Below are 27,504 nucleotides of genomic sequence, written 5' to 3' on the forward strand. Positions count from 1 at the left end.
TTATAGCATCAGAAAGAATTTCAGTGTAGAGCTGGGGCTGGTGGTATGCCTTTGCTTCCAACACTTAGGAGGCAGAAGCAGGTGGATCTGTGTGAGTTTGAGGCCAGCAAAGGTGACATGCTGAGACCCTGTGCCAAGTAGACAAATAAATATATAAATAAAATTTCGAAGCGGTTCTAAGGATATAGCGGTAAAATGTGAGCTTTTCCTCCCGGCCCCAAGATCCTGGAATAATGACTCTGAGACTCAAAATATATCTACAAATACGTAGGCCATGAGCTTTGGTTTGTTTTCCAACCAGTTCATAACTTATATGCCGTTTATTCTAATCTAAGTTCCACCATGGGACTGGCTACCTCTGCTCACACATCTGTTCTCTCCCTGGGTGAACACTGCTCTCCTAGCCTGGCTCTATCCCAGAATCCTTTCTGCCTCTGGATGTCCCACCTTCTATTCTACCCTTTCCTATAGGCCATCGGTCTCTTTATTGACAAGTGATACATCCATACAACACGCACGATACTCTTTCTACATGTAGCCCAATCATAGAGCCCTTTTCTAGCTTGCTGGAGGTTAAATCATCTCGTTCATTAAAATGAAAGTAGGGAAAATCTGTAGGGCAGATTTCAGTCTTGTATCAAATGAAGTGTGAAACTAAAGAGAATTTTATGTCTTATTTTCTTAAATTTAGGTCTTTCTTTAAGGTACATTTTCTTCTGCGCAGATATCCACCTCTACACACGGCGTTTTTCACTCTGACAGTGAGCAATTAAACCTGATGTCATCTGACACGTCCCTCTACCCTGAGATTTTTAAATATCTTCTCCTAGTCCAAGTCCCATTAATTTATTTATGTCTTTTTATTCTCTTTTCTCATATATTAAGTAACATTTAGTTCTGTTGTATTTTTTCCTACCCATATGCAGTGTGAATTCTCATTCCAAGTCTGTACATTTTAATACAGCATTGTTCCCAATTGAAAGATGAACACGGATACATGCTTCTCAGGGAAGATGCCGTCTATTGCTTAAGATGTTCCAACAGATATTGATAGGACCTTGAATTTTATTTTAATCCTCGTGCTTAGTGAATAAAATTACTCTTTCTGTAGAAAGAGAACATGACAGATAACTCTGAGGTAGAAAGAGATATTGTTGTCTACAGAACTACAGAATAATAGTGGATTTTAAGTTAGTAACTTTACAAAGTCACTGTTGTCTGTCTTTCTCTGTGTTTGTCTCTCTCTGTCTCTGTCTCTCTCAGTCTCTCTGTATGTCTCTGTCTCTTTCCCACCCCCCCCACACCCTCAGTTGAGATGGAGTCTTTACATAGAACTGGAACTTGCTATGTAGACCAGGCTGCGCCCAAACTCACATAGATCCTCCTGATGTTCCCGCCTTCTTCTCTGTTACGGTTATTTACTATTCTTGTAGATTCTCCTGATGGTCCCGCCTTCTTCTCTGTTACGATTATTTCCTGTCCTTGTAGATCCACCTGATGGTCCCGCCTTCTTCTCTATTACAATTATTTCCGATCCTTGGCTCAGGGTATTGGTGAGGAAATCAAGTAATACCAAGTTTTTAAAATAATATTTAGCATCCAACGTGTGTGACAAATCCTGCTTGCCAACGGTGTCTCGCTAGCTTTGAATAAAAACTCAAGCCTTAAGTAAAATATTATTTTCCTCACAGAACCTTGGTCTCACCACAACAGTCCCTGTCGGCTCAGTCCTGACTGTTTCCTGAACTGTGCCTCCCTCCCGGCTCTGTTGCTTAACTTTGGGGTCTGTTTGTCTGTGCCTTACAGCACTGTTTGGGCTCTTCTTTAGCCCCCGGTGCTGATGGAGATAATGCTGATGATGATGCTGGTAATGATGTCAGATACTTTACTCTGATATGGGTGTGATTGCTGTCACTGATGAGTCATCCCTGAACAAAAACAAGGTTTGGTCGCCAGGAGTGTTGCTCAGTAGTGGAATGCTTCCATCATGGGCAAGGCTCTTGAGTCATTCCCAGAAGTACAAAATAAATATAGGAAGATGCTGGAGAGATTGCTCAGTGGTTAGGAAGACTCACCCAGGGTTGGTTACTAGCATCCACATGGATGCTCACAGCCATCCACAACTTAAATCTAGTTCCAGAGGATCTAATGCCATCTTCTGGCCACCACAGGTACCCGACATGTAGTATATTGCACATACGTGCACTTACACATATAAAATAAAAGGTAATAAATAAATCTGAAAAAAAAATGAATAGATAACTCAAAACCCAGTTCTTGACTGAGATGGTATAAAGTAAAAAGAACAAAAAGTAGCTAATTTTTAAAAAATAATTAAAAAAGAGAAAAACAGGATCAGTGGCTACCTTGAATTCAGGCAATGAAAGGGGGAGACTCAGCGTATCATAAAGCAAATGATTTTGGACAAAGCCAACAGAAAGCAGAACTATCATCTGAACAATGAGAGAACTTCTGAAAAAGTAGAAGGGGAGGAAAAATTAAGAATTGAGTTTTGACATGATAAGCCGCCCATGCCCTGTAGGAAGTTGGGTATGCAAAACTGGAAATTAGAATAAAGGTTAGAGTTAGAGAAAAGACAAAGTTGTCATGCATAGATCAGCTACAGGATTGGCTGAAGCCTCTGGAAGTGACTGTGGTTAGAAAAATGATTTGTGAGAAATTAAGAGTGAGGGATCCAAATTGTATAGGTCAGGAAGATGAGACCGAGATCACAGTGCAGAAGCAGGCAGACTGCGGGGTCTAGGGTGACAACTAGTACTGTGCAGGGCACGTTGTGCCTCCAAGGATCTAGTACGGCTGAGGAATTGAGTAGAAAGAGGACAGAACATCATTCATCCCAAAGGCAGTCAGTCCTGTTGCCTGGAACAAAGCTGAGTTTAGTGGCAGGATAGAGTTTGAAGCACGATTGGAGTAGATTCCAGCAAGCCTATGAGCAGAAAGACAGAAATGTATTTGAGAATTTGTCCTACAAGGAAGAACAGAGTATAAAGGAGTATGCGCAGCAGGAATAGGGAATCCAATAATCATTTTATAAAGATGGAGAATTATTCTCTGGGCTGATGGAAATGACCCTGGAAAGCAGAGAGAAGTCAGTGATGAGTAGAGAAGGGCAGTAGAAGAAACGACCGGGGAGCTGGTTTTTCGAAGGAGGATGGGGGGTGTTGAGCCATCTTAATAGCAAAATACATGAAATGTGTAGGCATGGGTGGGAGGGGTTTGGTGGGTTTGAGTTTGGAAACAGGAAAGCACTATCAATGAAATGAAAGCCAAGATCATCAAGTGAATATAAAGGCGTGCTGAACATGTAGCTCTGTGGTAGAGTACTTGTCTAGTATCACAAAGCCCATGGTTCAGTCTCAGTACTAGGTAGGCGTAGGAGGAAAAAGATGTGTAGATCTGAAGAGAGCAGAGGTAGAAAATAGCCTCAACATGGGTTAAAAGTAAATTAAGCTAGGATGCTTTCATAGCATGACAGGCCAGCTTTATAGGATGACTTGATGTTGATGGTCATGGATTACCCATTGGGCTGACTGATGGTTCCAGGTGGGAGACTGGTGTGTGTGGATGCTTTGTAAAGGAAGTAGGTGTTAGATAAAGAAAGGACGTCTATAGGGCAGGCTACTGTAAATGATAATGCTAGGTGTTTTTCCACGAAAGTGATTTATACAAATAGGGTCTGGAGCAAGGCTCTTGGCTAAGGACCTGATGGTGCTTTGAGAAGCCATGGTGGTGGTGGTACCATCCGTGTAGATATCAGGATCAACGTGAAGAGGAGGGCAAGCCCATTGTCAAAAGGGTGACGCTGAGAAAGACCGGCCATGGTGGCACCATAGAAGATTCTAACCTAGATAGGACATTTCGCATGTTTCTTTGGGTCATGTGTGTTGAACTGTGTCTGCCTCCCAGCACCACTCCCAGCAGTGTGGATACATTCATCCTCATGTTTTCACTTTTGTTTCTGCCCCGGGTGCTTTATTCTCTCCAGTATCAACTTCCCTGGCTTAGATTGATGGGTGATGTTATAGTGGACCCAATACCACCTTTTTTCCAAACAGTGTTCTTTACCGACCTTCTGCTAGGGTGAAAAGGTGAACAGTAAAATACTTTAAGGACTAATGTTGCATGTAATGATATATTTTCTACTAAATTAGCAGTTGGTATTCATCTGTTGAGAAGAATAATTCATAAGGTTTAATAGAAACAAATCACTGCTTATTTCTTTTGCTTTAGAATACGCTATGATGCAGACCAGAAAGATTCTCTGTTGATCATTGCTGATGCAGAAAGATTGCCAGATCCGCTGGTTTACTCAGGGGGGCCTTTATACATTCGTTCACAAGTATAATAATTGACATCCCACCAGGCTTTACCCCTATGAATTACACAGGAAGGAAAAACCTCAAGAGGAGAAATTAGGCTTAAACCTGATTCTCCCGTATTTTCTCCCACATTAGGTTGTGCCATTTGCTATTGTGTTGAGAATAGAGGTATGAAAATTAGGGGCATGTTGATGCCTGCCTTGGTGTGGGGCACAGCGTAGCGTGCTGGGTCGACAATCCGCTGGGAACCCGTGCTGACATTGGGTGCAGGTACACAGGGGTGGGGTGAGGAGAAGCAGCCTCTGCTTAGATGCTCGATAGTGTGGATGGGAGATGCAAGCAGGCGTCGCTTTTGAGGAGATGGTAAGGGAGGACCTGGAGCTGAGAAAACCTTCACTTCTCAGCTGGCTTTGTCACTGTCATCCTGGGTAACTATTTAGACATTATAGTGAAATGCAAAATATTGGCTGGCTTGTGAAACATCAGTCATTCCTTCCCTAGAGTTGTGAAGGCTGGAAACCCAAGATCAAGGAACTGGAAGATTTGTTGGCTGGTGATAACCTGCTCTGATTCAGAGAGTGGCTTTCTCTGGTCCTGGGTGGTGGGATGGGCTCCTTCCTAAGGGAGGGAGTTCCATGTTTCCTCCCTCATTATCTTTCCCCTCCCAAGCCCTCTGCCTCCTACTCTACTATAGCTTTGCAGCTTTTAGGGAAACATAAACATTCCAACCATGGTGCACCTCCTGTGCAGAATTTTCCCATTGAAATAATGTTCAAAAACGTAAAGCACCATAGGGCAGTACATACACATTGTAAAATGTGTAAAACAGAATACACATTTTACATAACCATGTGCATTCTATCAAAAGCTGCTTTCTTTCCCAACAACCAAGAGCCATCTTTTAAAATTATGTAATTATACATGTGGTGCTGATGGGCATAATAATTATCGGTTTATGTTAATATAAGTGCACATGATTAGAATTAAAACATAATCGTGATGCATTAGGACAATTTCAGCATAATTCAAAGAAGCGTGCCACTTGTTGTGTTGGATGGTTCTTCTTTGTCCAGCAGAATTGATTTCTTGGAAGAGGGATTTGTTTTGACTTTCAGTTTCATATTGAGAAAGACGTGGCAAAATTCACAGTGGGATGAGTGGTCCCTGCCTGTGGCAGGGTAACATAAGCACCCTGTGTCTTTTTTAGCAGATAAGGAAGCAGAGTGCCCTGGATTGCTTCTCCATTGCTTTCCTAAGGCACTTGGGTGAGTAAAGGTTTGCAGGTTATACTCTATCATCTCTTGTGGGAAGCCAGAGCAGGAACTCAAGACAGAAACTGAGAGGCAGGAACAAAAGCAGAGACCAAGGAAGAATGCTGCTTACTGGCTTGCTTGCTTGCTCAGATACCTTTCTTAGACATTCCAGACCCAACTACCTAAGGGTAGGCAATGGAACAAGTCCTCCTACAGTAATTAGCAACTAAGAAAATAGCCAATAGGCATACCTACAAGAGAGTCTGAGGGAAGCGGTTCCTTCATGTAAGTTCCCAAGTGTGTCAAGTTAGCAAACGAAGATTTTTCCATTGCACAGAGAGCTTGGGTCTGAAGTACCACCAGCTAGTGCCCAAGTGTCCAGTCATATTATCTTGGCAATATAACTTTTATTCTTCTGTAATTTTTGTCTTGGAGGCTTAGTGCCTCTAACCTAGGCCTGGTCCTGAAAACTTCTAGCTTCTTTACAATCTTATCTTTTCAGCCTCTGTGACTTACTACTCAGTATACTCACCCATTTTAGATCTCTCTGCTCTCTGGCTGGCCTAATCTTGCTTCTCTCAGTTTCTTACTGAGTTGCTCTGCTTGGGCTCATACTAACTTTATCAATATATTCTAATTTTCTGGATCCTTCTCATTTTCTGGGTGGTTCCTTCTTTAATCTGTCTCTGTAAAAGTCTCCCAGTAAAACTGCCTCCTTCCCCATGCCCCCTCTCTGTACTTCTCCCTAAGTAGCTTCTTTTTATTCTCTCTTCTCCTGAGGCTTGGACATATCCTGTTCTGTTAAATCTTTCTCTTATTCGTCATTTTGTCTGCCACTCGGTGAACCATCATTTCAAACATGGGTGTTTCCTTCTACAAGCAAACTTTACCTTCATTGTTGTGGATTAGAGGGTGTGTGCTAAGGGTTGAGCCACACCACAACTAGAAACAGGTTTTTTCAGTAAAGAACAAAATTTCAGGTTTCACAGTGCAATGAAATATCCCACATCCCACAGTGCAATCCTCTGGAAGATGATGCAAATTGAAGCCTAAGACCTGTCTGAAGTTTCTCACCTTTCTTATGGAAGAAAAATCTCTGACATTTGAACTACAGCAGAGTCAAGCAATTGCCTTAACGTTAGCCCCTTACAGGTGTGTTGCCAGGCAACAATTTTTAAAAAGTCCCCTTTCTCCCATTTCACATTCTTCCTATCCAAAAAAAAAAAAAAAAAAAAAAAAAATACGCACTGTGTGTACACCTGTGACTTAGACTGACCAGTTGTTAGAAGCCCAAGGACATGTTCACTGCTCAGAGGAAAATGGAGGAGTACAGTTTAGTTTGATGAAATCCGAGTGGCCATCTCTGCCCCTTCATTTCCCAGACTCTCATCGTATTTCTCTTGTGTGCTTGGTGGATTCTAAGCCAATGGAGCAGACACAGCCTATGTTTTGTGCAGGGCACACAGCCTGTGTGTTTCCATTCTCTGTAAAGTAAGAGAGCCATCAGAAAAGGGTTATGGCAGGCCTGCGACATGCCCATTCATGTGCTTTCCCCTGGTTGCTGGCTGGCACCCATTCCTGTTGGTTGTTGCCCATGGGTACTGAGTTCATGGACACGTTTATTTCCAAATTCCTCTTTAAAGGGCTTAGAACTCATTTTATTTGTAACATTACAGTGCAGGCCCAATCTGAACCTGGAATGGTTTTATTTTAAACAATACTTTTACAAATATGTCTTTAGAATGGTGAAAAATGCATTGGGTTTTTTTTTTCCCCCTTCTCTTTTAGGTTTCTCTATTATAAAATACAAGATTGGTGGTTTTGGGGGAGGGGATGGTTGTCTTTGGTTATTGTTTCTCATTATCTGCTTTTTAGGCTTTAATTTTCTTGATAAAGTTTTTAAACATATTTCTAATTAAAATAAATTTTTAAGCTTTCTGTCATTCATTCTCATATACATACATACATACATACATACATACATATACACACACACACACATAACTATGAATGATACCCTTCCAAAGCATTTCTTTGATAATAGAATTCCCAGTTCGTTCACCACCCATGCCCCATGTATACTATTCACTGAATGCCTTATATATTAAAGTTGGTGCCTGTGTCCAGAGAGCAATAAAACCTGGCCTCTGAACCTCTGTGGTACATTTTAATAGTTCCTGTTCACCAGAGATCCATTCTTGTGGTTTGTTTGGATATATCCAAAGAAAATCCTATCCATTTAAAATTTGGCTCTGAGATCTCCAGTTAGAAAGCTAGTATAGGAACATATCTAAATCACTCCTTGTCCAAAAACCTTGCAACTATAGGTAAACCATTAAAAAGCACAAAACCACCCATAGCATAACTATGCTCCAAAGCAGGACAGCTACCTGTACTCTACAATATATAAAGTAGCTACTGAGGTTGATGTTCCTGGAGAAATAGAAAAAGGTTCGCAAGAAGATGAGCCGGACTGAAGTCCCCAACTTAGAACCTGTCTCTCCTTGCTGGTGTGAGCCATCGATGGATGGAAATCCTTCTACTTTTTAGTATAAATACCAGATCATGTCTAGTTTTCTGGAAGATGTGGTGTGCTGATAATAATGTTATTGGGCTTGTTGATGAACTGTCTGGCCTGAGACTGGGTACAAAGTAGAATGCTCAGCATGTGAAAGCTGGTGCTTTCTCTTGTAGTTGTTGAGAATCTGTGCATTAATTTTGTTTCAGTTTCGGTGATCAGATGCCCTGACAAATATGTAACTTGATAGAGGAAGAGTTTATTTTAGCTCACAATGTCAGGTTATATCATTTTAGGGAAGGGGATGTCAAGTAACAGGAACTGGAAGCAGTGAGTTCCATCTAACTCACAATCAAGAGTAGAGAGAAATGCTCTCATGCAAGAAAGCTTACTACTCCTCTCTTTACTGTTCAGAGATTCAGAATCCAAGCCAAAGGAGTGGTGTAGCTCACTGCATGCTGGGTGTTCCCTCATCAATTAATGTAATCAAGGAAATGTCCCATAGACTTGCCCATAGGCTGACTGGGGGTAGACAGTTCCTCATTGAAATGTTTTCTAAGCTGATTGTACACTGTGTCAAGTTGGAAGTTAAAACTAACCACCACAACCTGTTGGAGGTTTTGATCACTTCTATCTAAATTCTATGAGGTGTTTCAGGGAAATACAATTCCATTAATATCTGTTAACCATCCAACACAGCCCAATAGTGTTGTTTCCCCCATTAACCATCCAACACAGCCCAACAGCATTGCCTCCACTACTTACTATCCAACACAGCTCAACAGCATTGTCCCCCCATTAACCATCCAACACAGCCCAACAGTGTTGTCCCCCCTACTAATCATCCAATACAGCTCAACAGCATTGTTTCCCCCCATTAACCATCCAACACAGCCCAACAGTGTTGTCCCCCCTACTAATCATCCAACACAGCTCAACAGCATTGTCTCCCCCATTAACCATCCAACACAGCCCAACAGCGTTGAACCCCCCCAATCAACCATCTAACATAGCCCAACAGTGTTGTCCTTCCTATGTACTATTAATTTGTTGAATTATTTAAGAGTCATATTCTAGACTTTACAGATTAGGTGACAACATATTCATGTCAATTTTCTCATATATATGTGTATTTAATTCTTTGAAATATTGAAATAAATAAGTCCCATATAACTTTTAATGGCTTACAAAATGAGTGAAGATTGTTGAACATTCTTCTCAATGACTTTAATTAATTACTTTTCTGCCTCACTTTGAGCGTTTAGAAAGCAGATGGTTCATATGCAACTTGACCATCAACACGTCCTCCAGTCAGTGGTTTCTTATGAAGCACCTACAGTGTGCAGAGTGTTAATATGCAGTGCCAGGAATTAACTTCAGATCCTCAAAAGTTGCCTACAGTTGCATATGCAATTTTGAATATTCAATTTGCACTTTATTTTCTCAACGATGTAAATACTGAGTTATGCATAGGTAATTATCAGAGCTCTAACACGCTTTTCCCAATAAAGTGCATGTTGGTTTTATAAAAGCAAACAAAGAACGATTAAATTGAATGATTCAGGTATAATTTCCTGGTGTGTGTCTTTCCCTCAGGGTTACATTACCCTTTGCATAACTCAATGTAATTTTTTATATCCAGACCTCATTAGGTAAGAATCGGGACATTTGGGCCTTAAGCCAAATTGCCAAGATACATAAGAAAATTTACTCATTAAAGTAACAGATTCTAATGTCATTTTAAAACCTCCACCAGCTGTGGACACACATGCCCTTAATCCCAGCACTCAAGAACCAGAGGCAGATGGATCTTTCTCTATGGCTCTGAGGTCAGCCTGATCTACACAGTGAGTTCCATGCTGGTCAAGGCTATACAATGAGACCCTTTCTCAAAAACCCAAGCTACAACGAAAATAAAATATCAACACCTCCTTGTTAAATTTGGGCTCTGTGCATTTGCATGTGTGTGTGCTGCAGTTCTGTTAATCTGAGGCTGCCTATAAACCCGTAATGTCGAGGTCTTGCTGTGTGTTATTAAATTTTTCTATGGTAGTAAAATTAGTTATTTTCTGATTGGGCTGAGGAGCTCCCATGCATGTATATTATACACATCTGGGCGTACATCCGTGCGGAGGCTAGGTACAACCTTGAGTATCAATCTTCAGAAAGTCCTTATTTCCTTCCTTCCTTCCTTCCTTCCTTCCTTCCTTCCTTCCTTCCTTCCTTTCTTCCTACCCCCCCAACTCTTTTTTTTCTTTTTCTTTCATCTTTTGGAGACAGTCTTTCACTGGCTTGGGTGGTTGGCCAGTGAGCCTCAGGGCCTCATGCAGCTTCCCCTCCCTCCTGGGTTACAAGCATAGGCCTCACTGTGCCTACCTTTTGAAAAGTAGGTTGTAGAGAACAAGCTTACATCTTCGAGTGTACAAGGCACTCTACAAACTGTGCTACCCCTTCACCCCACTGTTCTAAAGTTAAAAAGAAAAATTCTAAGTGCCCCTGTGAAATTTGCAACTGCATTGTTTTCCTTCTCAGAAACCCACTGTCCCTTCCTTCTCCATCTATTGGTAGAGCAGTTACCCACAGGCAGCCTGAATCAGCTTTCTGAAGGAGCCATCCCTATTCCCTGTTAACCATTCACATGGCTACAGGTGATCATGTCTTTACGTTTGGGAGCTATAGATGAAGCTTCACTCCCAAGAGCTGGAGCTCACACAGGGGGACAGGGGGAAGCTTTAGTTCTGGTGATGAACTAAAGAGTGTGGCCATTCTTGGGCATGAAATGGTCTCTGTGAAACCAGCCATCTGCTTCCAGGTGAACTACTTCTAGGATTTTTGTTGCTTAGTGACAATTTTGTGTGACAGCTCATTTCTTCTTTCAGCTTCTTTCAGCTTCCATGATGAGTCTGGGTAGTTGACATCCTGTGTTAGGTAGTATGATGGTTTGGATATGCTTGGCCCAGGGAGTGGCACTATTATTAGTAGGTGTGGCCTTGTTGGAGGAAGTGTATCACTGTAGGGGTGGGCTTTGAGGTCCTTAATATATGCTCAAGTCTAGCCAGAGACAGTCATCTTTTGTCTGCCATTGGATCAAGATGTAGAACTCTTGGCACCTTCTTTATCACTGTGTTTCTTGGATGCTGCCATGCTTCCTGCCGTGATGATAAAGGACTGAACCTCTGAACCTGTAAGCCAGCCCCAGTTAAATGTTGTCCCTTATATGAGTTGCCTTGGTCATGGTGTTTCTTCTCAACCATTGGAAAGCCTAACTAAAACAGATACTCAGCACACATGATTCACTAGGGGATCCTGCATTTTTGCAGAACACATTGCCTAGTAGCAGGATTGAGCTTCACAAGAAGCTAATCACTGTCAAAAGCCCTGTCGTAGGGACATGAGCATAGAATCTTATGACTGTGTGCTGTGGCTGATAAGGAAAGGCATTAAGAAGCCCTGGAGTAGAGGGTCCATAAAGGAAGAAGTCCTTCAAGAATGTTATCCAGGTTACTGCTGTGAAGATCCTGCATGTCAATGGTTGTGTTTCTCAGACTAGTTTGTATTCGGTGGGGTGTGCTGCGTTCCTTCCACCCTATAGCCCAGAGGGTCTCAACTCTTCATGTTGTGGTGACCCTCCCTGCCAAGTGTAAAATTATTTTATTATGACAACATAGCTGTAACTTTGCTACTTTTATGAATCATAAATATCTGTGTTTTCTGATGATCTTAGGTGACCTCTGTCAAAGGGGTCAACTCACAGATTGAAAATGGCTGCTTTAGCCTAATACTGAGAGCAAAACTCAAAGAGAAGGAACTTGACTGTTAGCACCTGATGAGAGAAGCTACTATTGGATTTGTTAAATTCGAGGAATGTAGGTGTGTGTCTGTGTATGTGCATGCATGTGTGCGTGTGTGTATGTGTGTGTGTGTGTGTGTGTGTGTTTCTGTCTGTCTGTCTATGTGTGTTTCTCTGTGTTCAACAGTGAAAGAAAAGACTGGTTTGTTACTGTGACAAGTGGAGAGTCCTGTCTTGCTCTTAGCATTCATACTTAGTATTCCGATTTCGCCTTTATTTTTGATGTCGGTGGGGTGGAACCAAAATGAATTTATACATTTAGCTGATCATTTAGGGACATTAACCAAAACTTTTATGGCACTGTGCACTATGAAGGAGAATTAAAAGATTTTTTTTTGCCTGCATACCAATGAAACATAATCCCATTTTTCTCTTTTATTTTTTCCTTTAGTTTTATTAGTGCAATCAACTTTAACGACTCTCTGGCCTTCTTTGCTACCATACAAAATGACTTAGATCCATACATGCTGATTTAGCTCTGAAAAGCAAGTTGGGAGGAGGAAGGATGTAAATTATATTCTAGCAGATTCTTATGTTTGTATCATTTTTTTTCTATCTCTCTTCTCCAGTAAACCATGGAGTTCTTTTGAGAACCAAAGGTTAAAGAGGCCTGCTTGCCATACTGATGGCCTCTAACCTGCCCCAGTTCAGATGCCCCATGCTACTGAGGGCACCCGTATGACCTCCCCAGTGCCAGGTCCTGGGAAGGACTCTCCATGCTTTGTTGAATGCGTTGCTGCTGTATTGGATTTCCAAATATTCACATAGGTGGCCCTGTAGTTTCATTTTGCTTAGGAGTTTGCTGCTTTGTAGTTAGATCTGTTTGCATCAAGAACATTTGTGTAACCCAGGTATTAGTTATGCATACCTTTAATCCTAGCTAGCCCTTAGGGGGCAGGTCAGGTAGATTGCTGTGCTTTTGAGGCCTGCCTGGTCTACAGGAGGAGTTCCAGGACATTCAGGGCTACACAGAGAGACCCTGTCTCAAATATTAATTAATTAATTAATTAACTAATTAATTAATTAATTAAAACTAGCCAGCCTAACAGACAAAAACATAAAAGTACATGATGCTTCAACATATATAAACCATAATGTGTTAAAATAATAAAAGACCCTTGAAAATGTATTTCAGGGATTGTCTCTCTCCTCAGGTCAGCCATGGTCCTCACACTAAGTCATGTGCCTTTAGTTGTAACTTGTTGTGGATGTTAGAGTTGCCTGAGTCTTGGGCTTTGAACCACAGTTGGTTCTCTCTACTTGACCTGTAGAGAGATGGCATCCTGCCATCTTGATTTTTCTCATCCCCTCATTGAAGCTCCTTCTCTAACCTTCTCTGGTCCACTCTTCCAGCCTCTTGTAAAACTGGGATTCAGCAGGAGCCAGGCCATGCCGTTGTCTCTATAAGTAGTCGTTTCTGGTTTTAGATTCCATCTGCCGGCCAGCCACTCCAGATTTGTGAATGCATTGATGTGTCACCTCTACAGGGACCCTACTGTTGAATACCCTATGGCCAAGCTGAAAGCACTATAGAGTTGACATTTAAAACATCTCATCTAGATGCCTCCATTTCACTTGGTAGAGATGTCATTTCTGTTGCTTAGGTAAAATAATAATAATAACAATAATACCTTGGACCTCATCTTTCCTATTTAATGTGTTAGGGTGTCTTAAGTTCTCTTGTCAAGATAGAGAATCTAAATTGGCCACTTGTCACCATTCATCTGACTGTGGGGTTCCCAGCACAGCAGCCAGTATGTTCCTGTTCATAAATTGAACTCACAGTAATAGACATAGTCTCGGGAAGGCACGCAAGGGCCCCGTGTGGTCCTCTATGCCTCCCACACTCCAAGCTTGTCTTAGCTCTTGCTCTTTCTTCTCCCACACTGGGCTCAGCCATGCTGGCTTCTTGCTGTGATTTCAATCACAGAACCATGCTGTGTCCTAGAATGTTCTTTCTTGGAGTCTACAAAGTTAACTCGCCACTGCCTGCCAAAGTGCCGAATGGTACCTTCCAATCCTGGCAGCCTTTCTTCCATCCCTTCTTCATTGCAGTGTTCCCGTCTTCCAACATAGCTGCTGCACTATTTTCTGTTCTTTGTGTGCCCTCAGTTCCATTCACTCAGTAAAGACTTGTTAAATGCAAAAGTGGATGAAGTACACATAAGGTCATTTGGTTCTTTGTCATCCCTTTATGCCTTTGTCATCCTTTTAATCTGTTCATTTACCAAATATCAGATTTAAAAACATGTGTGTGTGTGTGTGTGTGTGTGTGTGTTTCAGACTTATTTATGTATGCCAGGTGAATATCAAGCTTGCAGTGTAGCTGAGGGTGACCTTGAACTTCTGCCTCTCCAGCCTCCACCTGCTGAGTGTGTCACCATACCCAGGTTATGCTGAGCTGGGGATTGGTCAGGAGACCTTGTGCATTCGAGGCGAGCCCTCTCCCAATTCAGCTGCTGCCACAGCCTCTTTGCTAATTTAAGTGCCTGAATCTTTAAGAAAAATGATGCTCTCTTTAGAAAGATAAGCCAGGATCTTTCATCAACAGCTTAGCGATGGTTTTCTAATGGTGTATGTAGGAGTTGGAGCGTAAGAAACCCTGTCAGCACAGCAATAGTTTACCATGCATCAGTGAAGAGGACTCTCTTCCCTTCCATGCCAGGGTCTTGCCATTCAGTTCACCTGGGTGCTGACCGTGTGGCTTTCCTCGAAGTGACCTCCCAGTGCTGAGAGTCTAAGTGGGTGCCGTCATCTACAACTAAGAAGTTATCTCTCCCCTGTCTTACTATTGCCTGAATTGTTCAACCAGGGGTGAGGAAATTCTGTCTGGTGACAATTGTCACATTCTGCTGCTCTTCTCCCCCTTTAAGACTGTGTCACATGGTCTGTGGTTATGTCTACCTTTCCCTCTATATTTGGTACGAGATAGTGTGTTTTTAACTTTCTTATTTGGGTGAAAAACTCTATGGCACTTTGCTAGCCCTGTACAGTAGACAGTAGAACTTCTCCACACAAGACAAGTTTTCATGGTAGCCTGTTCTGTCCTGGAACTTGCAATGTTCCTGTCGTAGTCTCCTGAGAGCTAAGACTACTGTACCCAGCTAAGTGGACTTTCATTTTTATGGACACAACATAATTTTTGTATTCTCCCTTTGCTGTTGTTGACTCCGGAGCATATGAGGTCTAGTAAACATTCTAGAACATTCAGGCTTTGAAATCCAGTTTCTGCTTTCTTTTGTTGGACTTATCTTGAGTTATTTTGAGGTTTTCTTCTTCCTTGTTCCAGTTGAGTCTTGTTTCCTACATGTAAGTTAAAATTTCTCACTATACCATTTTGTGCCGGAGATTATTTTGGGCACTTAGTTCATTTACGCTTGCTATAACAGTATTTGGGACTGAACTAGTAGATAAGAGCAGTTCACTTCCCTCATAGCTCTAGAGGCAGAGCTGGATCTAGTGAGGTCCTCATACTCTATGCACACTGATAGCAATGGGTACCTGTGACAGCAGGGGACGGGACAGACACATTCCAACCTGACTTCACTACCAATGAGTGGTGACTGTACCAACGGGACGTGTCAAGCTGCCACATGAGTGTGCTTCCAGCTTAGTGGCTGAGCTTTGGGTGGCAAAGTCACCAGGTGTCCGCAAGAAAAGGAAGCACATGTTGGCCGGGTATTTCTCCTGGCAAACACAAAGACTGAGATTCTAAAACATTGTCACCAGAGGAACATGGCTGATCGTCCCTCACTTGGCATAATTTCACCTGTCACTAAGCAGTACCCACTTGGATGTGCCTCACAGCCTGTGAAATGCTTTCTTTGAACAGCTGTAGTGAATGTTAGCAATCCCAATCCATTGGTCTTCCTGTTTGTCTACGTACGATATTGCTTAAATAATGGATTATGCCTTCCTCTTAAACTGACATGGTTGCTCCTGTCCCCAAGTGATGGAGTATGGTTCTCCATTTTCATTAGCCACTTAATGCAGGGTGTATAGCCGTACAAGGTGTACAGACAGCAAGGTAGGAAGTGTTCCAGAATGAGTGAGAAGATCCATTGTGTTATTGAATATAATCAACCCCAGAGATAAACCCCAGAGATCTGTTTTACACATACACACATACATATACACACTATTATATATATTCATATATATTAACATGTGTATGTTTCTGTTCATGTGTGTGTGCATGCATGTGAAACTAAAAAAGAAACATGACCTTCAAGATTTTTTTTTATGCTGTCAGTTTAAGAACAAGAGACTTGCGAATCATTGAGTTTACCCATTAATTGTACAGTTCAGCCTTTGGTCTGTTTACAGAGTCACGTGACCACCATCGATTCCTAAGGTTAGCATTTCATTACCTTCAAAAGAATGGAAGGCAGTGTGTAGCCTTAGCTTTGGCTTTGCTGTTGCTGAAGCCTTGATGGGCTGACTAGACTGCATCCTCTGTCCACATCACGTGGGGTAGGTAGATATTTTACAAAGCCAAATTAGTAAACTTGTAAACCACGCCCTTGTCCTTAATGCAGGAAGTATCTATCCTACTAAACTTGTATAGTTCCCTCAGTAGCTCCAATGTCTGAGTGCTGTGAGCGACCCCCAAGAGGCAGCATCTGGGAACCGGAAACAGCTAGGTGCCTCAAAGCAAACACATAGAGTCTGGCCATCGTCTACAACTTGGGGAAGGAAATTGAAAATGGGTGTGCAGCAAGCAAAAGTACCATGAAGAGGCTAAAATGAGGCCTCACCTCATTGACTCCTGAAAGAGTGTGTGACTGAAACAGCTCACAATGTCAGATCCTAGCCTTTGATAGTTCAGAAGCCCCCCCCCCCATCTTTCTATGAGATGGGAGGTCTCATCTCATCTCTCCTGTTGAGAGAAAATTCATTTTCCTCCCAAATAGTAACTGCACAGCTTCTTTTGTTTTATTTTCCCTGCCCTGCCTCACTAAACTCTAAAACTCTCAAAAATTGGGTAAATATTTCGCAGTTAATTAAGATGAACACTTTAAGTGGTTAGAAATGACCTAGGTCTCTTCTCCTCCCCACCCCTCCTCGCAAAGCTTTCATTTAAAAGGTGCCTGTGAAGTTCCCTAATAGCAAACTATCATTTGCCCCTGAGTACCAGTATCTCCCCTCCATCTTCCTACGGATATATCTACCATTTGCATCCCCCACATTGACTGTTCCTCATCCTAAGGTCCTGAGACTCAGGCTCCCAGAGTGTAAGGACTCAGTGACTTCAAAGCTTACTGCATGGCTGTCCAGTGTGGCAATGGCCTGATAGAGTTTCTTTGATTAAGCAGTTGGGTGGCTGAGTGCCTTCAAGCCAATCTAAAATGGGCAGGTTGTAAGTAAAACAGAAAGAGTGCTCTACCCAACTGGAGCACCCCCAGAATTTCTCTACTGACATGTTCGCACCGAGCTGATCAACTTTCTCAGGAAGAGAAGGACTAAAACCACTCATGTCTTGGTTTGCATTTATTATTCCATGTAATGAAGTTTATTCGAATGAAAAAGAAATCCCGTCTACCTCCATCCCCTCAGGTCTCCAACCCTAGGCAGCTCCTGATCTACTTCTTCTCTCTGTAGACCCGGCTGTGGTAATGGAATCTCACACCACAGGCTTTTGCCTGACTCATTTCGTTGAGAACATTTGTCAGGTTTAATGCAGTGGTAGCCTGTGTTAGTCCAGAACTCGTTTTCCTCACTAAGATCTGTTCTGCAGCTCTGTTATATTTTTGCTTATCTACTGATCAGTGCATGCATGTTTGTTTGGTCCCTCAGTCTGGCTATGAGCTCATGCTATTATGAACATTCACATGTGCGTTTTTATCTGTACAGGTGTTTTATTTCTGGCCATGAGATATCTAGGATACAGGGTAACCGTGTGTTTAGCATTTGAGGAACCACCAAACTAAAATGGTGTATGATTCTGCCATCTCCCAACAGTGTGTGAGGGTCCAGTTCCCCACAACTTTACCAAAGCTTGTTATTGTTTAGAAAGAGGGTTGTTTTCAGTAAAAATATAAAGTCATTAAAATAGAAAAATTCCAATTAGGTTATCTTATACTCATTTAAGTGGCTCCCAAATGAGACAGGTGATACTGGAAACTGGATGCTCCTTTGTATACAAAACATCTCTTCGGACTCTAATTACCTTATCAATCATGCTCTCCAGGTGCTTAGGAAGAGTCAGGTTCTCTTTTATGTCTAATGGAGAGGTAAAAGGTGTGGTGATTAGATGTGTAATGCCGTTGAAAGCCAAATCTCCTTGTGAATGCAATTAAGTAAAATTAAAACAGGACAAATTGAATCACAAAATGGTGTATGTGCAGATAGGCTGAATGCGGTTCCCTAGGACACTGGCGAGAGATGGTATCAGGGTCAGAGCCCCCGAATTTCATTTACTTAGGGTGGTTCCCACCTGCCCTTGCCTGCCAAACTTCTTTCTCTGGCTTATCCAGTCAGCTCACCAGACACCCCCTGACAAGAATTCAATGCAGGGTGATTTCCCCGCCTTTGGCAGGTTGTAGAGTAATGTGTTGAGAAAAAGCATGGAAGAGTCTCTAACACTCAGAGTTGGTTTTTATTGGTCTAGAAGACCCAAAGATATTGTTAAGAAAACTATGTGAATTTGTAGTCACTTCCTAACCCAGTTGCCTGGTTCTTCATTAGCTTGCCCATCATGCACTGTCAGAGGTACAAAGGCACACATTCTTCTTCCTCCACATCTGCCTGCTTCTTGAACCTTAGACACCGCCTTGTATGGGTGGTAATGCTGTTTGGTTCTTCTCATGTACATACTGGAATTCTTCCTCTCAAGGCTGGTGCATAATTTTTTATTCTGGGGGAAGAACTTTTCTCTCTTTGTAAGACTCAGATGAAGCCCCCTAACCACCCCACCCCTCATTGTGAGGAAGCACTTCTGAGCTGGACCAATGCGCGGCTTCCTATAGTATGAGATCCAGAAGTCCAGAGAATTTACGGGGTATCTGAGGAAAAGAGGAATGAAATAAAACATAAAAAGGGGAATACATTCTGTCCTTGAATAATAGATTTGAGAAGTACCAAGTACAAAGGCAGAGTAGTGGGAACAGGAAATGCAGGGAATGGGAAAGGTGAATGGCACTGTAATGGTAGTGTGGCTGTGCAAACCTCCATCTACAAGGCATTAATGGTCGGAAGTATCTACAGTGTGGCTATCTGGGGAGAGAGCTTTCTGAGCACAGCAAACAGCCAGCCAACAAAATTGCTTTCCTGTGAGAGTCTTCATGCATAATTGATAACATTTTAGCCATGTGGGGGAATCGATCAGTTTGTCTTCACAGTAGTTGTTCTGTAGACAAACATTTATCTTCTATTTGGACTTGTGAGAGTCTAAATGTACATTTAAGAGCAGCTCTCCCTGTCCCCCATCCGTCCATAGCACTTTCCAGGGCACACCCTGGACTGAATGGTCAAGCAGGAATGCACACTCTTAAGTCGCTGGGATGACCTCTTCCACGGTCCCCAACACAGCACCTGGAGCTTCCCCTCTGGAACATCTCCCCATGAGCATTTTCTTTTTCCTGAGGCCCAACACTGTGTCTGCTCTTTCTCACAAGACTTAGTTTATTCCATTTTTTTTTTCAAAGTGTCTGTCCTGGTTTTCCTTTAGTGATGTCTCTAAAATACTCTGAGGAACACTCTGTGTGTCAGATGGGCCCAAAGGAAGGTATAGTCCTCTAGGCTCTTTGCCTCTTTTCGAACCTTGAATTTAAACAGTTACATTTCTGCCATGTCCCCGCTGAAAGAAAAGTTTCAGCAGAGCCCAGGGTATCATTTTATGAATCTTCACTGCCTCTGTATTAACTGGTAACACTCAGCTTTGGGGGAATCAGTACTCTTGATTATTGAAAATATTTTAAAAATTCACCCTTTATAAAATATAAATCACTGTGAAAGTCTCACACCACCATTTCCAAGTGGTTTTGGAAGTGACTATTAGGAATGCTTTTGAATCTCTAAGTCTCTCTCACCTAAAGATATAATAATCTCTTGTTAAAAAATATGGGTCAGTTTCATATATATATATATATATATATATATATATATATATATATATATACACACACACACACACAAACATACACACATTTTTAAAAAATCCTTTTTTCATTCTCTTTTTTCTTTTCATATATCAAAACATTACATGTCAGAAAAAATGATCTGCCCTGTTTCATCAGTGTCAGACCCTGGGACACCTTGAGCTGCATTTTGTGAGCAGGAATGTTGAAGGCTGTGTGTTCCCTAACATGACCATTTAATACTCTGGGGTACAACCTACATTCACTGTGCTGTCAGGCTTGGGTGTGATAAGTGTTAGGGAGTATGTGTAAATGTGTCTGTGGGTTTTTAGAGAAAGTTTTACTTCCCACCTGGATCCTTACATGTACTGGGTTGTGGATAGCTTATTTTATGGAGTGGGTGTGGTTTTACTTTCATTTTTAACATACCAGATAATAATTGTCCATGGTCTAAAAGTCACATAACCTTTAAGTGTTTTTGTCCTGGCTGTCCCCATCTCTCTCCTCCTGTAGCAGTCCCTTTTGACTTTGAGCTCCATATTTCTCTTCAGTTTATCTTTACCATCTTTGTATGATGATTATTCTGGTACTTGTAGACTTGGTTCCCTTTTTACTGAGCATAAAAAGATGATGATTTAGCCTCCAGATAGCCTCCCATCCTAACAGCGTTGTGTCAAACACTATTAAAACCTTTAATTATATCCGAAAGGAAGGAGTTGCTTCTACAAGCTTCAGGAGAAATATTTTCCGGAGAAAAAAAGACCCTTGCATGTTTATAGTGCACAGCCACTGAATTGTTCTATAAACAAATTATTAGGGCCTGAAGATGTGTATGGATTTTAAAGGCTAATCGTGACAACAGCAGCTGTGAGTTAGTATTAAAATAGTGCACGAGACATATTTACATGTTGGCGTCTTCTCTAAACCCTTATCAATTAGAGTCTTAATCACCAAACATTTTATAGCAGTAGGGGTGAAAGTTCATCTCTACTTAAAAGAATAAATGTGCTAGAGATAAGTTGTTCTGGGAGTCCCAGATTTGCATGAAAACCTCACCAGGGAAAAACTGTAATTGCCTCAGCGTGAGAGATGGACAGGCTATATTTTAAGATAATTGGGGACTGTCTTTTATGTCTTCTCTTTGGTTTAGTTTTGATTTCACACACTTTAATTTGTGCCTATCTCTTAATTTTTTTTTCTCAATGTATTCTAAAGAACATAAGACACTTCTGAGGCCCTCATTACCACGTGTGAAATTACCTTCTTCTGTATCACTGGATGCAATTTTTCTCGTCAGTCTAAAGATGGAAGTGCCTTTGAGCAGGCTATTATGTTTTAGCAACTCCACACAGTAGGGATTCTCCAAGTTCATATTTGGTAAATTCAGATACAATGTAGCTAACTTCTGTGGATGAATATCTTAAAGTGTCCTTCCCACCCTTCCTCCTTCATCTTTGTTCTTCTTTCCTTCAACACAGACAACATTTTCAGGGACCTTCACTTTGACTTTTATTCATGCTTTCTCTTGTCCCTACCTATAACTCATTTTCACTCATAATGTATCTAAATGTCGGCTTAAGCCACTCCCTCTGCAGCCCCAGCCCGAAGTGGTCATGCTAAGCACACGCCTTCATTTGCTGAAAACATGTGAGGCGCTTATACGCTCCACCTCTGTTTCCTTTTGCAAAAGGTACTGAGACGTGAGCTAAAGGAGAAAGAATATTCTGTGCTGAACGCCGTAGATCAAGCCCGAGTTTTTCTGGCTGACCAGCCAATAGAGGCTCCTGAAGAACCGAGAAGAAATCCACAATCAAAGACAGGTGAGTGTGGTTCATTTCTATGTCATGTTTTAGGGGGGAAACCAAAACAAACAAACAACAACAACAACAACAAAACAAGCAGCATTTCTCTTGTATCCTCGGTATGTACAGATAGCAACCTGCTGCATCTGGATATTTAGCTTAAAATAAAGCAGGAACTAACGTCTTTATCAGGAACTAGCAATCTTCACATTGTAAATTTAAGGGAAAAGTTGGCATGTGTCTTGGGGCCAACATATCATTATTAAATTTTGCCAGTGTTGCTGATGAAAGTGTTATGGTGTATTTAACCATGCCTAGCTGGGGTTACATGGCTCAGGAATTAAGAGCACTGATTACTCTACCAGAGGACCTGGGTTCGAATCTCAGCATCCACATAGTGGTTTACAACCCTCTGTTACGCCAGTCCCAGGAGATCTGATGTCCTGTTCTGACATTCAAGGACACTGGGTACATACATGGCGTGCAGACATACCATGCAGGCAAAATGCCCATACATGTCATGTAAAAGTAAGTATTTAAAAACATGTTGTTCAAGGTATTTCTCCACCATTCACTTTACCTGGAGAAAGCAGGTGGGCAGAGTTGCTAACTGTGTCTAGTAGTGATTTCTAGGAGCCCCTCCCCTCACTGAAGCTGGAACTGTAAGTGTATAACTTACCCCTTATCCCCCCTCCATCCCACATAGAGGGCATTCACTGTCTTTTTTTTACCATTAACATTTTCCGTTCTTGCTCGCACACTGTCTGTGGAAGCAGCCAATTGGGAATCCAGTCCAGCAGAGTCTCCCAGCTCTGGTAAAACGAAATCACTCACAATTATTATTTCTGTCTTCGAAAAGTAAGCTCTTCTGAGGGCGAAGAACTTTTTGGCCCTTTGCCCCGCTGGGCTCTACGTCTGTGGATCCAGCTAACATGGAGTGAAATTATTAGGGAAATAATTTGCATCCATATTAACATCTACATGCATTTTCTCTTACCGTTATTACATAAAATCTACCTCAGGACAGCTGTTTACCCAGAACTGTTTGTTTATGTTCTATGCTTTAAGTAACAGAGACATGACTTAAAGTATACAGAAGGCTTGGGCTCCATGCTAATACAATGCCATTTCATCTGAGAGACTTAAACCTCCACTGATCTTTGTTAGTAATAGATGAGTGTTTCCTGTTACATATGTATTACTTACACACCCAGAGCGTGCACATGTGTGTGCGGTGCCTGCATGCTGCTGTTAAGTCTGGGTTCTTAGCCTTTTATGTATGGTCTTGGGATAGTTGAGGTCTCTCATTATTTAGCTCTGGTTGTACTAGAACTCACTGTAGACAGGCTGCCTTTGAACTCACAAAGATACGCCTCCCTCTGCCTCCAGAGTCCAGCTGCAGTCCTTACCTCCGTCTCCCTGTATTGTTCCATCCTATATTTGCAACATAGTACTGCTCATGCATTATCTTCGGTCTGCTCTGACTGAGGAGGGACTCACAGAGAGAATCCTTGCTCTTCTGATGAGCCTTGCTCACTGACGTTCAGTTATATACCGGAGAAGCTCTTGGATCTAGCACAATGTTTAAACTATAGTTAAGGTTGTCCTATGCACTCTTAGAGCCTCTTTAATATTTCTTCTAGCTATGCTTGATTGATAGAGTGGTTGTGGAACTGTGTTGCCATGGTTATTCCACATGCTCTTATTTTGTCTGCTTCCTTAAGAATCCTTTGCCCAGGAATGATTTAGAGACTTCTGATGTCCTTTAGGCACAGTGTTTGAATGAATCTATAGAGATGAAGCAACCCAGATCCACGTAGGGCTCCTGAGGAAAATCACATGTTAGGGTCCCAGCCGCACCCTCCTCACTGTTCTCAGATGCGTTGTGCTCTCTTTTATTTAGATACTAAAGTTCCCTTCTATACCCTGAGTTGAGTGTTCCCATTTTCGCAATACCTTGCTTGTATGAGGCACTGGGCTAGATTCATGAAGAACCCTATATAAGGTATGAGATAAAGAGCTAGTTTTACTGATTATTCTGTCTTTGCCTATAGTCTCCTCCAGGAACGTGTTTATTAACTGTTTAGTTAACAATTACTTATCACCAAATCTTAATGCAAAGAAAATGAACCAGATTATAGGGGGTGCTTTGGAAGAATTCATCTCCTCGGATCCTTCAAATCTTGAGTCCCAAATGCAGACTCAAAGCCAGGAGAAGCTGAAGGCGAGAGTAGGGATGTGTGGTATTGATTTTTCAGGCTAAGTGAAACCGGACTCCAGCTACTTAGAGCAAGTGGCCAGGACTTAGGGAGCGCATGTCCTGTAGAGATCAGCAGCCTCCCACTCTCTGTATCCTCTTTCCTTACAGTTCTAGAGCCTCGCCTTAGAAACTCTGTCCTCCCAGGTTGTCTGGCCAGGAATTCTATAGGCACTTCTCTAGGATTCTTTGTTTCCATCACCAAATCCTGTCTTCCAGCAAGTCTCCTCATCGCTACATGGAAACTACACCAGAGTCCTTTACCAATGTGTCCTGGTCCAAAGGGACATCACCTCTCACTCAGACTACTGACTGTCCCTTCAGCTTGGCTCGCTCCCCTGCTCCTGCTTTCCAGATATTTCCTTCCTGCAGCAACCAAATGATAATGAATGAAAATGAAAGTGTGAACCAGCTGCTTTCATGTGGGACTCCCGAGGAAGTCTCACAGCTGCTGACTGGCTCTCAGTTGCTCCCATTCTGATCCTTATTTCTGCTGTCCTGACTACACTACTATTTCCTGAACATTCAGGGTTGTTCCAGCCTCGAAGCCTTTGCGTGTCTCTTCCATGTTTCTGGAACATCCCTCCTGGATCCCTAAGCCTACTCTTACCACCACTACCTTCCCCTCCTTCTCCTCCCTCATCCCCCCCACTTCCCCTTCTACTTGGGTCTTTATCCAAATGTCCTGTCCTTAGTTAGTTCTTCCCTGTACCCATTGCTGCAAAGTCTCCCTTTTCTGTGATGTGATTCCCAGTGTGTGTCCAACATGGTCTGTATATGATCTGTTTTCTGTGCTCTACTGCCTTCATGTCCTACAGGGAGGAAAGTAAGTTCCATGAAGCTGTGTGTATGTGTGTGTGCATGTGAGCATTTGCATGTGTATGCCTGTTGTACCCGTACCCACATGTGCATGTGGAGGACCCAAGTCACCATAGACTATCTTCCTCAGTCATTTTTTTGTGTTGCATTTTTAGTCTCCTACTATAAACGATGCTTATCACATGGCTGGACTGACCTGCCAGCACACTTGGGAGTCACCGGTCTTTCCTTTCACAAGCATGTGCACTCTGGTTATGTCTGCACCAGCCATGCCCAGCTGTTTAACTCCGTACCTGGATTTGAACTCAGGTTCTCCCGTTTCTGTAGCACTCACCCTTCCCACTCTCCGTCTCCTTCACTGATGTATTTTCTAGTGTCGGGCATAGTTACATAGTTACGAAATGAATGATTGTATCAGTTGAGTACCACTGGGGATGGGTAAGACCCCCTATGGCACATTTTATTAAAAAAGGCTTTAGGTTCCTTGTAGATGAAGGTAACACAAAGAGGTAAGACAGAAAGCAAACGCCACTACCCCCAAGACCTTGTATTTGCCCAGGGTCTTGGTCGTACAGCATGAGGGACAGGGACTTTGGGGATCAGAGTGGACACTGCTGTCCCCAAGCACACTCTTGAATGAGGGAGGAGGTGATTAGGTGAGAGGACAGCCATTTAAAACTTTGAAAAGACACCTTGGTAGCTTCTCTCCTTTGCTCTTAGTCTCAGGACGCCAGATTTTGCTCAGGTCCCATTTCCAACCACCGCTTTGGTGTGTGTGTGTGTGTGTGTATTGGGGGGTGGGGGTGTGGTTTGATTTTGCGAGGAACCATTTTCCAACCCTGTCCTTCCTTGATATTATTTTCTGTAATGGTAGCCCATTTTACCTGCTGTTAAAAGTAAATGGAGGGAAATTATCCGTAATAGCTTTTATCCTTTTTTTGTTTACTGTGACTTATGCACAACCGCTGTCAGAAACAGAGACCGTTGGAGCATTAGTCATCCTAAGCAATGGTGAAGTACTCTATGTTGGAGGCATTAGTACCAGCCCAAGCCGTATATGGCTTTTAGTTCTATTTAATAAGCAGTTTTTGTATTCGCTCTGTGCATTATGCCCTAGGGCACAAAGATAGATCCATCTCTTTCTAATTCCAGAAACTACGTTTCTCCATCATTTTTCCCTCAAAATGTCTTTTTTTCCCCCTCTCTTGCAAGCTCCATCTCCCTCATTTCATTTTTCTGTCATGAACTTTATTAATAATTAGTGTTGCACGTATTTTCAAATGTTTGAAAAGCAGTGCCACCCAGCATTATCTTGTGTGGGTGCATACATGCGTGTGAGTGTGTGCAGGGGCCAGAGGTTAACCTCGGGTATCTGCCTTTAGCTGCATTTTACCCCCTTTAGAGAGCTCTCGGTCCAGCTGTGCTGCTGGCTATCAAGCCCCACGGATCCATGTTGTCTCTGCCTCCCTATTAGTAGAATTACAGGCCTGTGATACCACAGCTGGATTCGGGTCATCTTTCTTGCTCGATGCAGATGTTACTTACTAAACCTTCAGCCCATGCCCCAAATGACCTGTCTAAAAGTCCAGAACTGGCATTTTTTTTTTTTTTAGAATGGGATCTGGGCTCCTCCTGGCATAGAAGGTTGAGCAGAGACCCGACGTCCGTGTTCTGTCTGACCCTGTCCCATACCACTTACTCTGTGTTCTGTGTCGCCAGCTGGACGCCAGACTTACCCTTTCTACTGTTAACCAGCTCTGCCCTCACACACTGGCACAGCACCTACTTGCTCTACCAAACCCTCTCCCAAGTCCTGCCCCATCTCAAATGACTCCTTAAATACCTGGCTGACTGATATCTTTCGTGATTTCCCCAACACTTCGTTATCGGGAGGGCGGTGACGCTGACTTCCTGTTCATGGAGAATCTGAAGAAGTGACTTGAACAGGTGCAGTTGACACAGTAAGGGGACATACAGGCTCCATGCCATCAGGTACTTTCTCAGAGGTACAGATTTGCTCTTCAGACAGGTAATAAATACTCGAACTCCATGCCCTGTGAATCGCCGACAATTAGCTATGTAGAGGTGACAAGACAGGGACAGGGATGACAGGAGTGGCCACAGCCAGGTGACAGCAACAAGGTACAATACAGATACTAGAAAAGACCTGTAAAATATGAAGCTATGAATCGCTGTTTATTTCCTAAAGCAGAAGGCGTAAGGAGTTGGTGTTTCTTTAAAAAAAAAAATACCCTTCCAAAAATTAGAACCGATAAGAAATTGAGTTGAATGGGTATCATGTAATTGTATGGAAAACTCAGCTACCACAACAACCTACACTGTTTAGAAAACGATTCAAGTCGATACGATCTTTTACTGCAACTAAAGTTTGCTAGCTAATCGCAGGAGGCTGAGAGAGCTTTGCGTTCAGTGTTCCTGTCTGAGTGGTACGGAAGCAATGGTGGCATTTAGTCTGCCACAGCCCCACCCTTCTCCTTCTAATGAAAATTGCTTTTACTTGATCATTATCATCCAGTTTCTAATGGGATATAAATTTCTTATTCGTGTTTTTTTTTTTTTTCTCTCT

General features: G+C 42.3%; 1 protein-coding gene across 5 annotated transcripts in view; it reads left to right on the plus strand.

Annotated features, from left to right (window-relative positions):
• Positions 1 to 27,504, plus strand: part of UTRN (utrophin) — a gene marked incomplete at its 3' end in the record, with an annotated part of 456,405 nt that overhangs the window by 325,821 nt on the left and 103,080 nt on the right. For all 5 annotated transcript variants that reach the window (XM_080941517.1, XM_080941518.1, XM_080941516.1 and 2 more), the window contains one exon: positions 21,730 to 21,859. In XM_080941517.1, the coding sequence (XP_080797643.1) occupies positions 21,730 to 21,859 (130 nt within the window). The remainder of the gene's footprint in view (positions 1 to 21,729; positions 21,860 to 27,504) is intronic.

This window comes from Micromys minutus, assembly GCF_963924665.1.
Source record: "Micromys minutus genome assembly, chromosome: 30".
NCBI classification, from domain to species: domain Eukaryota; kingdom Metazoa; phylum Chordata; class Mammalia; order Rodentia; family Muridae; genus Micromys; species Micromys minutus.